Source organism: Eptatretus burgeri, chromosome 13 (genome assembly GCF_056783735.1).
Source record: "Eptatretus burgeri isolate ZD-2024b chromosome 13, Ebu_testis_v1, whole genome shotgun sequence".
Classification (NCBI taxonomy): Eukaryota; Metazoa; Chordata; class Myxini; order Myxiniformes; family Myxinidae; genus Eptatretus; species Eptatretus burgeri.
The window spans coordinates 14,446,244-14,458,699 of NC_140973.1; the positions used below are offsets into that span (position 1 = coordinate 14,446,244).

The window sequence follows — 12,456 nt, forward strand, 5'->3', positions numbered from 1 at the left end:
GATGACGTCATAAAAACGAATATGACGTCATTGTGATTTATCAGGTTTGCGATAAATTATCTGTGCTAATGCTCGGCTTGATTCCCGCAAACAAAATTCAAACAGCTTACCTAGTTTTGCAGATAATGGTATAGGCGATTTCCATTAGCGTCGATATTATGACGTTGTAACTTTTTTTTTCTTGGAGGAATTTCCAAAATCGGAGATGGTTACTGTCTGCGCGTGGGCTTTCTGCATATACATGGCAAGTTTCACGAAGATCCGATGAAAACTCTGGGTTGTGAAACAAAAAATGTCAAAAAATAGGAATGACGTCATAAAAATTGATATGACGTCATAGTGATGTATCATATGTGCGGTAATTCATCTCTGCTAATGACCCGTTCGATTCTCGCAAACAGAATTCAAAACGCTTGCCTAGTTTCGGAGATAATTTTTTAGGCGATTTCCATTAGCGGAGATATTTTAACGTCATAACTTTTTTTTTCTAGGAGGAATTTTCAAAATCGGAGATGGTTACTGTCTGCGCAGGGAATTTTTACATATATACGCCAAGTTTCAGAAAGTTTCGATGAAAACTTTTGGCTGTGAAACAAAAAAGTCCACAAGAAGAGATTGAAGAACAACAACGTGAGTAAGACTTAGAGATCCTCCACGAGGATCTAAAAATATAACGGTCGTGTTCTGTATATTTAAGCACAAGGTGGGTTTTGTTATTTTTGAAGATTTGTATTTTATTAAAATTTTATTCTCTGAAACCAGGGAGATCTCTTGCAGTTGAGAATGGGCTTTACGTACCTAAACTCTTGCTTTCTTTTGGCTTAATTGTCTTAAAGAGGAACCAGATATATCGTCACAATGTATTAAAAATACAATGTTGGCTTTTAGTCCAGGCAAAATAAGGTTTGATTGGGAACAAATTGCAACAGAATTTTTTTTTAGCACAATGCATTTCTATGAGGTCCCTACAACACCATACTAAAAGTCCTAAGAAATCCCTGTTGCGGAAATACATCTAATTTGCATAAATCCAATATTTTTCCATATCTTTGCTCTCAGACAGACAACAGGTTTGAGCGGTTTATATTTCTAGAATATTTGAGGGGATCAAAGGCTAAATTTGGGATAGTTTAATATTTGGATTGGATGGGTTTAAATAAAATGATGGATGAATTTAATAAAATCCAATATGGCCACCAAATATCGATATTTTGTGATCAAATTTATGACAGTCACTTCTTTGGCTTGTGTTTCATTGCAGGCATATTAATACCCTCCTGAAGATGCCCATCAAGGTCATCATTATCGTCATCAGTGAAATCTGGTAGCTGTGAGTTGGCACAACTTGTCCCACGGCATTCTCCACAAACAGCACTGCAATGCAGACTACACTTTCTGCATGTGCACCTCTTTGTATTACAGTCTGTTTTACAGTTACAGCAGATGACATCCAGTAGTTGTGATGGGGCTGCAATCTTGTCAGTTTGTATTGGCAAACATTGTCCATCCACCATGTGCCATCCCCACTCTTCCGGCTTCATATTGATGCTTCTTCCTTTCCACTCCATCATCTGATAATATACATGGAGGCTGTGATACTTTGCAGCTGATGAGGTTGGCGGTAGAGTTTGAGGTTCTACATGAGATGTGCTCTTGGAAACCTTCTCACAAAATCGCCTGTATCGTAAAGTGTCCAGTCCTTGTTCTTTGGCACCACCATATAATGACACAAGTGATTTTTCTCCTGCTGCAATAATGTCCTGTTTTGCCACATGTCCTTCTTGGCTGAACACCTTAGCTTGCTGACGGAACAGGGCAACGCTCTTGATCTTCCTTACTGCTAAACCCTTTCCCAATCCAAACAGGCGAGAAGTTGTATCGCAGCCAAGGATTGCATGGATAAATAACACATGGTCACAAACATCAGGACCAAGAAATTCCTTAGACTGCTTTATGCATCATATCCTGGTCTTTTTTGCTGATTGCCTGGGCTCTGGGGCCAGGAACAAGTCATGTGCATCCCGTTCAGCATGATGCAGTAGGAGGATGAGCAAGTCCGTGTCATCCCCTACCAGGACAGTGTCTTTGATTCTCGCAGATGCAACAGCTGTTTGGACAATGAGCACATCAGCGTCATGCTTTGCATGATCTATATTACACCCAGCCCGCTCTAGTTTGTCACTAAGATAAACAATAAATCGCTGTTTGTTTGTCACATTTTTCAAGAATTCCTCCTTCTTGGACTGTATAACCATTGCACCAGTGAAGTTTACTGTCATGCCTGAGCAAGCCCCTGTCCTTCTCATGTGCGTGGCATCTTTTGTTGTTGGACCATCTTGGTATCCATCAAAGATAATGTTAGCAGCCCCATATTTATGTGTAACATATGTGACATAAAGCTGACTGACACTCTCATATGTGGAACCTCTAGGCCATGGAAGACGATGAAGTAGCGCACCACCATCGAGAATATACTGGACATTTCCAATTGGTTCTCGTTGCTCCCCTTACATGGTCTTCCAGAGAACATCGGCAAGGACAGCCTTATTGGCCTGCAGGGGAAGGAAGGAAGATTCAAACAATGCTGGGGGGGTAACTACACAGTTCATATTTGAAGAGTGACTGTAGATCTTCACAGCGCCCCCCCCCCCCCAATGGTTACCAGTCTCTGGAAGATCAACTGTGGATCTACCTTCACAGATTCTCCTTTGATCTTGACAGTTGATCTTGAATTAAGTGTCACTGCTCGATCACATTTCCGGAAGGTGAACTCTTCTTCAGATTTCCCAACCATGGATGCTAGAATCTTTTCTCCAACTGTTCTTGATCTTTCAACGTTGACTCCTTCCTGGGCTGTCATGCCATTTGCAATGTTAAACAGGGACGGATCCCGTGCGAATGGATCTCTCTCCCTGAGATAGCTGATAAGATCAAGGGTGTCATTGACATCTCTAGCTTGTCTAGCTTTTGACAGGTCTTTGTGTTGGTCACTGGTTTCAAATGAGATGCCACTGAGCTTCTGCATGGCCTTGTTGATATTTGCACATGCTGGCATGGAAAGGACCCACACCAAACGCTGAGTTTCTGTTATTGCTTTTCCTCTTGTCAGGCCTCCATGTGTCTATATACTTCTCATCAGCACTTGCTCAATTGTGAGATCCGTGGATAGTCCTGCCCAGTACCTATCACTGTGCCTCACCACATGGTATCCTTTCTCAAATTGCTGATGGACATCTGGATGACTTTCTGGCAGATTAACCATCATTTGCAGGTATACATATATATATATATATATATATATATATATATATATGCAGACTTTGCATATAGCGTGTGTCCTAGATGCATCCAATGAAATTTTTAAGTATTACAAATGCATCCTTGGATCCAAAGATCTCATTATAGAATTTTAAATCACTAAAATACATCATCTGAGAGCAAAGATTTGGCAAGATATTGATATTTGGTGGCCATATTGGAATTATGCAAATGAGATTTTGTTCCAGGGAAGTTTAAAAGTATGCTAAATGCATCCTTGTATACAAAATACCCATTCTAGAAGTTGAAATCACTCAAATATGTCATCTGTGAGCAAAGATATGGCACAATATTGATAATTATTGGCCGCCACATTGGATTTATGCAAATTAGACGTATTTCCACAACAGGGATTTCTTAGGACTTTTAGTATGGTGTTCCGGGGACCTCATAGAAATGCATTGCGCTAAAAAAATTTCTGTTGCAATTTGTTCCCGATCAAGTGAAAAAATGGGCAAGATTGCCTGGACCAATTTGTCTGATTAATATTGATGACCGGTGGATGGAGGTTGCGTTTTCATCCCTGTTTGTTTGTCTGTGAGCGGGATATCTCAGAGTTATGGCTGGATTCGGGTGAAGTTGGGTGTGTGACAAGGATGATTGATTAGATTTTGGTGAAATCGGATCTGAGAATTCCTAAAGTGATTCTTTACCATTGAGTGATAGGGATAAAATGATATAGCACCATATCTAAAAAAGTTTAATGGATGGATTTGAATGAAAAATGATGGATAGGTTGATTGTGTGATGAAGATAAAAAAAATTTATTCGATTTTAGTGAAGATCCAGATCTGGATCCAAGAGTTTATTGTTTTTTTTAAACGATTCTTCACTATTAGCAGATGGGGCCAAACAACGACATGAAGCACGATATTTACCTTCGCATTCTGCGAAAGGTTATGTTTTGGTCGCTGTGTATTTATTTATTTGTGAATATGTGTGTTTGTTTGTTATTCGCATAACTCAGAAAGTATTAAACCGAATTGCATGAAATTTGGTGACATGATTCGTGATTATCCAAGGACGATTTGATTAGATTTTGGGAGCGATCGGGTCAAAGGTCAAGGTCAAGGTCATGAAAAGGTCAAAAACAAACTTTTGAGCATAACTTCCTTCATAATACAGCTATCGACATGCAACCAACGCCATATTGTTCCATGACGAAATACCTTTCGGGTACGTGGTGTCAGATTTGACGTGACGTAATCAGAAGTGCGTCAAAATGACGTCACAAGATGACGTAAATTTTCAATTTTCGACCTCATCAGTTTTGATCATACCGTTTTGTAGGACTTACCTTAAGAACGTCACACACCAAATTTGACGTCGTTCGGACTGACCGTTATGACGTCATTGACGTTTGAACATGACGTTTTTCAATTGTGGCTAAAATGTCCTCATATTTTATATTCAAATATCGATATAATTTATAAAGCAAAGTCTCCCAAATCCAGGCATTAGGATCAGTACCAAAATATCTGTTTATTTATGAACAGGTTTTGCAAATTAACTCTATGGTCAAGGTCAAGGTCACACTCAAGGTCAAAATATACTTGTAGACATAACTTCAGATCTAATAGAGCTATTGACATGAAACCAACGTTAAAATGTTCCGTGAAATAAGAGCTTTCAGGATGGTAGTCCGCGATTGGTAGTGACATCATTGGAAGTGCGTCAAAATGACGTCACAAGATGACGTCATTTTTAAACTTTCGATTTTTTTTCAGTGTTTATCATGCCATTTTGTTGGACTGCCCTCAATGACGTCTAACACCAAATTTGACGTCCATCGGACTGATGGTTGTGACGTCATGGACGTTTTTAAATGACGTTTTTCAAATGTTCCCGGAAAAAAAGTAGCGGCGGCGAAGGTATACGCTCTACCGAGTGCCCGTTCTAGTTTAAAAAGTTATGGATGGATTCGGAAGAAACTTGGATAGGTCGGGTATGTGACGAGGACAAAATGATTCGATTTTGGTGAAGATCCGGATACAAGAATTCTTTAAGTGATTCTTCACGATTGACAGATGGGGCCAAAAACGATATATAGCACGATATCTCAAAAAGTTATGGATGAGTTATTAGAAACAAAACTAGGTGGATAATTTTTGTAGATGACAAGAACGAGCATATTCGCTTTTAGTTCAGGGCTTGATCCAGATCTGGCATCAGTGGGATACAAAACATAAACTGTTCAGCCTGGCGGAGGTATTCTCGTTTTAAACGTATAGTCAGCTCTCAGGAAATTGTTTTCTTCGGCTGTTACTCGTACTAATTCGAATATGTTGAGGGAACTCTGCAATGGCTTTGTAACTGCTTGTCATGGCCATTCTATCTGGGGAGATGGTGCACAGGTAGAACTATCTAGCCTGGGTAGGTCGCTTGTGGACCCAACTGTAACCTGTTGGATTGGTGCATTCCATCATGGTGCGCCGACCCTAGGATGGACATTAAGCCGGGTGTTCCACCTGGCATCATTAGTTCGTGCATGTTATACGTGATTATAAATCGCTCGAGTCGAATTCCAGGTGGTTCACGAATGATTTGGGACACACTTTCCCTGGCTGCTCCCATGAGAAGATGGGGAAATTGGGGTCGTTAAAGTTGTCTGTCTGACTATATCACTTTGTATTGAGGTTATCTTCCCCCATTCCGCTTGAACTAACTCGCTTCGTTGGCTGTCATTGGTCCTGCTTCCCTTTTTGTAGCAGAGGGATAACGTATGGAAAGTCGAATCCATCTTGTGCATTCATATAATCAGGATTCAGTATCATCTGATTGCTGGTGATGCTAATGTTTGTAAGATTGTTCGTAACAAGATTTCTAAAAAAAAATCACAGCCAAGTGATCGCGTTGTACAGGGATTAAAAAGGAAAGTAATCAATTTAAGTGAAGTATATCCTTCATGAGCGGTCTGGGTTTCATTTTTCCCACCCGACTATAAACTGCCATTCTGGTGTTTTACAGTGAAGTTGAGACAATTGCTTGTTATCCAACCGTGGAGCTTCCATTGGAACTTTTATCGGTCTTGGGCCCATGTTCCAATTTTGTTCTTGGTGAGCTTCGTTCTTTTCATTTCCTCCTCCACCGAGAATCCTAGATGGTACGTCGCGAGGTCGAGGTCTCTCGTGACCGTCCCCTCTTCCCATCAGTTTACCAGCATATTGCTCTTTTCGGTATATCCTTGTCCTTCATGCGTAAAATGAGCAATTCATCTCCACTTAATGCTTTTGATCCCTTCTATGATGTATTTCATCCCTGTTAACATTTCAACATTTTTTCTGACTAGCTATCTCACACCAGAAGATTCTCAAGATTTTTTGTACGGCTGCAATTGCTGAAAGATTCGAGTTTGATGTTTCTTTGGTGATTTTCCAAGATTCACATCCAAATCGGATGACTGATGTGACGTTACTTTGCTATTGAAGATCCTCAGATTCGTTTTGGTGTGATACTACTTCTGTTTCCAAATGTCTGAATCTCATGAATGCATCCCTTGCCTTTTGTATCTGTGGTCGTACATCTGCATCTCCCCCAACTATTATAGGGTAACCACGGAATAATCAACCTCTCTCGTTGGTAATCCTTTCTAGTTAGTGAAAATTAAGACAGCAGATTGAACAAGAAGGGTACTCGGTAGAACGCATACCTCCGCCACGTAATGCTTGATCCACGAGAACATATCGGGCCCAATACATTTTTGAAATACCACGCTATCTATCCTTTCTGGATAGATCTATCTATCCTATGAAATTCACTGCACGTGATGCAGTGAATTTCTATCTATGAAAATTTCTATCTATGAAATTCACTGCACGTGATGAGCAATGCCCACAGAGTAAACGGAGCGTTCATTTACGTCTGTGGGATGTCAAATAAATAAAGAAGATACTGGAAGGGCACTCGGTAGAGCGCATATCTCCGCCACGTAATGCCTGATCCCGATCTCTCAATGGTGAAGAATCAGTTTAAAAATTAAATAATTCTCGTATTCAGATCCGGATTCGGATCTTCATCAAAATCGAACCAATTCGCCGTGGTCAAACACCCAACCTGTCCACCAAGTTTCATCCGAATCCGTCCACAACTTTTTGAGATATCGTGCACACAAACAGACAGGGGTTAAAACAACCTCCTTCACCCTCGGTGGCGGATGTAATAAATGAACTGATGGTAGAGCCTTGGTTTTCAAGGTATGCAAGTTGTACCCTCTACCTCAATGACGTAACCGCATAATTGCCATGTTCATTACCTCCACCGCCAAGAGGTGTTTTCACCCCTTTCTGTCTGTTTGTCTGTGTACAGGATATCTCATAAAGTTGTGGACGGATTCGGATGAAATTTCGTGGACAGGTTAGGTGTTTTGACCACGACGAATTGAGACGATTTTGTTGAATATCCGGATCCGACTACTAGAATTTCTTTTAAGTGATTCTTCCACCATTGTGAGATAGGGCCAAAAATGATATATAGCATGATATCTCAAGAAAGTTGTGGATGGATTATGACAAAACTTGGTGGACACGTTGGGTGTGTGACCACGAGAAATTGATTCAGTTTTGGTGAAGATCCGAATTCGGATCTGAATACGAGAATTATTTAATTTTTAAACTGATTCTTCACCATTGAGAGATCGGGATCAGGCATTACGTGGCGGAGATATGTGCTCTACCGAGTGCCCTTCCAGTATCTTCTTTATTTATTTGACATCCCACAGACGTAAATGAACGCTCCGTTTACTCTGTGGGCATTGCTCATCACGTGCAGTGAATTTCATCTCCCTGCGCCTTGTATTGGTTCATGAGCGCCAGCCGGAGTGACCACTGTATGTGTCTGTCTGTCTGTCCAGAGCATAACTCCGTGGACTTTGATCCGATCTTGATGAAACTTGGTTATGTGTTCCATATCAATGTCTGGTTGTGTTTTCCTGGATGAGGGCGTAGCTACGCCCATTGTGAGCGGAGCCACGGCCAAAAAATATCCATTTTTAGGGGTAGTCGGATTAAAAAATCTATCTTCTCCGAGGGAATTGACTGAATGGAATGGGTTCTTCGGCATTTGAATAGCAAAATGAATTATCGAAAACTTGTCGTTGTCCGATTTTTCATTTTCGTCCCAAGGTCAAGGTCACAAGGTCAAAAACTTAGAAAATTGTGAATTTTGACATAAAAATCGTACGACCGCCCAAACTTTGAGAGCTAGGATGACAATATTTTTTATGCATAATCTTGAGGTCATTCCCCACCTAAAGTCTTCAAACCATTTTGCTCGATCTCGAACACCTTGCCCGTGGTGCCCCCTTCAAATTTGTTTTTACGCTGATTTCATCAAAGTATGGATAATCCGAGGAGTGTGAAATGCCATATAGCCTAGATGATATTATATTGTTCCTGGAATGTTCCGGAGGAAATTTTGCACCAAAGGTCATAATCCTTGACCTTTGACCTTTAAAGTTCACAAAGGTCAAATTTTCAGTTGTTGGAATCGAACTGGGTTTTCGACCTTCTTCGACGAACTAACTCCAATAAGCTATAGCATGTATCCTGTTTCCTTATTTTAATGTCCACAACATTGTTTTGTGACCTTTAAAGGTTATGCAAAGGTCAAATTTTATGTTGTTGAACGAAACCGGGTTTTCGACATTTTGCGGCTAATAACCCGTCACTCGTACCACATCATGTTGATCATTTTTATAACTTGGTCAAAAATTATCACATTGTCTGATCCTTGACTTCTGAAACAATCAACATCGTCAAATACCGCTCGTGAACCATCGTCGTCTTCAGACTTGTTTGTTGTTACGTTTTTTTTTTAATGCTTCTGTACACCGCCATTGAGGCCCGGTTCTACGTCACCGTCTACATTTCCAAAAGAAGAGACATAATTACTCTTTAATGGAAAGTGTTTTTCGCGTGTTTTTTCATCCCGACAAAATAGACCGCAGTGAACACACAGTCGTGTTAGAAGACTGCCCTTCAAAACGCTTCTTAAATCGGTCTTTTGAAGGGAGACAGACATCACACAAACAAAACGTGTTTAATATGGTTGATTAAATGGTGGTATAACTGAAAAACATCACACAGTATGGTTATAGTACGTTTATAAAATACATACAGGACTGTATTCAAGTGGAAAAAAAAAAACTATTTGCATGCAACATCAACGACACCGATTGGTTGACGATCCTTCGCGATAGCTGATTGGTTGAAAGCGTCCATGGGCGTGACCACACCATGGGGGTGTCCATAACATCGTGCCACTGGATTGGTTTAAACGGCTCGAGCGTTTCATTGGCTGAGAGCACGCCCTTTCACCAATGCTTTTGCGATTGATTGGTCGAAAGCATCGCGGTGGTGAATATGGCGGTCGTGGTGAGTGCTTTGCAGCAGGAGCTGGAGAAGGCGAAAGAAAGTCTTCACAGTGTTGATGAGACGATTAAAAAGCTCACTGGTCGCGACCCTAATGATCTACGGTATGTACTGGTGCGACGTGATGGAGGCGGTTGTTCGCATTTCCTGTTAATTTCGATTGTCTTGAGCTAGGCCGCAAACTGCGTACAGTGCAGTACGTACTGTATTTGGTGTATCGTCTTCTTCGCAATTGATCGTCGTATTAAATCTTCGTATTCCGCTTTTCAGATTTTTATTTATTTTAATAATTTAATCCCTTGAAAGCGCGACATTGATTGCGTTTCCTCTTGAAAACGACAACTTTTTCAAACTTTTATATCTATCTATCTATTTTATATCCAGCAATCTCTGTGTGTCTGTCACAGACAGACCGCTGTTTCTGTCGGTGTGTCTGTGACCGCTGTTTCTCGACAACCACTGGTCCGAATCCGATCTAATTGAAACTTGCCAGGTATATTGCTGGGGTCCTGTGGATGTGTCTTTTCAAGGTTTTATATTAATCGGACAAGTGGTTCCCAAGTTATGGCCATTTATTTACCAAACCAATGCCAGGACACGGTGCTATGACGTCACAATTGACGTCACAATTCTTCTTCGTTTGATATGACGTCACAATTGACGCTGGGGATCTGAGTATGTGCCTTATCAAGCTTTGACAATTTTTTTTTTGCACGTACGGGCACGCACTAGTTAGTTTAAATTACTTCCATCGTCACTGTTTCCTTTTTGTTTTATCGATCTTGTTGAATTGTGATTAAAATAGTCTGATTGAGCACATTCGTTCATAATAAGGTGTGTGTGTCGCGCACCAGTCTGTTAAGTAGAATTGTTAATTGCTAATTGTACATTGCATATTCGTGATTAAGTCTGCTCTGTCTCCCTCATTATTGTAAAATAAACCCCAATTGTTAAATGTACCAGCTCGTTGTCTGTGCTTTCTTTCATTGTCCCAGCACGGTGCAGGCTTGAGAATTAGTAAGGCCGTTTGTGCCGTAAGTTGTCATTGGGACCAGCGTGGCTCTGGTAACTCCCTCTCGGTTACGCCAGACCCGAGTCGGTACATGCGACTCGGTTCGGGCAGAGTCGGCCGAGGGTGTGGCTTCCCCGGTAGCTAGACGGTATGTGTACTTAGGTAAATTGGAATAGACAAGTGGACCCTACCTCAAGCCGTCAAAATATTGGCGACCACGGTCCTTTAAGTCAGTGGTTCTCAACCTTTTGGAGACGTGACCCCCCAAAAAAATTTAAGTTGGGGTTCGCGACCCCCCCCCCCCCGACTCACACTTGAAACACACTACAGTGACGTCACTGAGAGCATAAAAAAATCCACAGTGCCTGGAGCGCATTGGTCAACGCCTAGGTACTGCCAGCTGTTTAAACTAAACAGAACTAAACTAAACTGGCATCACAAATTAATTATTTACACTCTGATGTATAACACAGTAAAAACAGCCAGCCACATTCATAAAAAAGGCTTCTGTAATTGCAAAGAGCGGTATCTAGCCTATTTATGCACGGGACACAGACTGGAAGATTGAGCGACCCTCTGCTGCAGACAGAGGTTACTATCGCACATGACAGCTACCAGACGTACACAAACCTTGCATTACTGACCAAAAAATATACAAAAAACAAAACAAAAAACTAAATCAATTTGGCTTTAAATACAGTTTTAAATTTTATTCAAGATCTGACAGCACAACTCATTGTGAAGGAGGCAACAGGACTGCTTTACAAGCTGATGGCAATAGGCTATTATCATTCATTGTCATATAGCTGGGCCCGCAAAACAGCTTTAAGCACAGTGCAAATACCTTTCAGTGTCCCTACAGGCTTATTATTCTCAGTTCATTCACAGTTCTTATAACAGTTATACCTGTTGTAGGCTTGTAGCCTATTATCGTTCATCTCATTTTGCATTTTCCCCTTTATAACAACGATTCTCAATGGGTTTTCATTTTCATTTTTTTCCAGATTGAACACAATAATTCAGATAATACTGACTCGCGATAATTGAACACAATAATTCTTTTTTTAACAGTTACATCTGTGAAGGCACAGGCTTGTATTGTCAGATAGTATTCACTTACTCATTTTAGTGGGATGGCTGGGCCTGTTTCTTTGAACAAAGCAGCTGTATTCTTGGTTTTCAGCTGGAGACTGCAACACGAAGATCATCCTCAACTCTAACTAGCCATGATCTGTATTTGTTCTTGATAAATGTCAGTGAGGAAAAGGTCTTCTCACAACGGTATGTAGATCCAAATGGAACTAGAGGGGGAGCACTCGGGAGAGTGCAAAACCTCCGCCGCCAATACTGCTGGGTCACTCAAGTGAACCTTATATCTTATTCATTAAATATGATGTCAACAGTGCTGACAGAGTTATAGTTCTTTTCTCCATTTTTTTTTTTGGGGGGGGGGTTGGAAATCACTTGAAACATGTAGAAATGCAAAAAAACGAAATTGAAATTTTGTTGAAAAAAAAAGTTGCAAAAAAAATTTTTTTCTCTAACAATTTTTTTTTGGTGGGGGGGGGGGTTGGGTATCACTAAAAACGTGTAGAAATGCCAAAAAAAATTTTCTCTAACAATTTTTTTTTTGGGGGGGGAGGGTTGGAAATCACTTAAAACATGTAGAAATGCAAAAAAAAGAAATCGAAATTTTGTTGAAAAAAAATTTGCAAAAATTTATTTGGTGGCGGGGTTGGAAATCACTTAAAACATGTA

At 40.6% G+C, this 12,456-nt stretch overlaps 1 protein-coding gene across 1 annotated transcript in view; it reads left to right on the forward strand.

Annotated features, from left to right (window-relative positions):
• The first annotated feature begins 9,595 nt into the window (after positions 1-9,595).
• Positions 9,596-12,456, forward strand: part of LOC147013885 (pinin-like) — a 32,525-nt gene continuing 29,664 nt past the window's right edge. Inside the window, exon 1 of the mRNA XM_085851206.1 lies at positions 9,596-9,790. Within this exon, the coding sequence (XP_085707332.1) occupies positions 9,678-9,790 (113 nt within the window). The 5' untranslated portion in view covers positions 9,596-9,677. The remainder of the gene's footprint in view (positions 9,791-12,456) is intronic.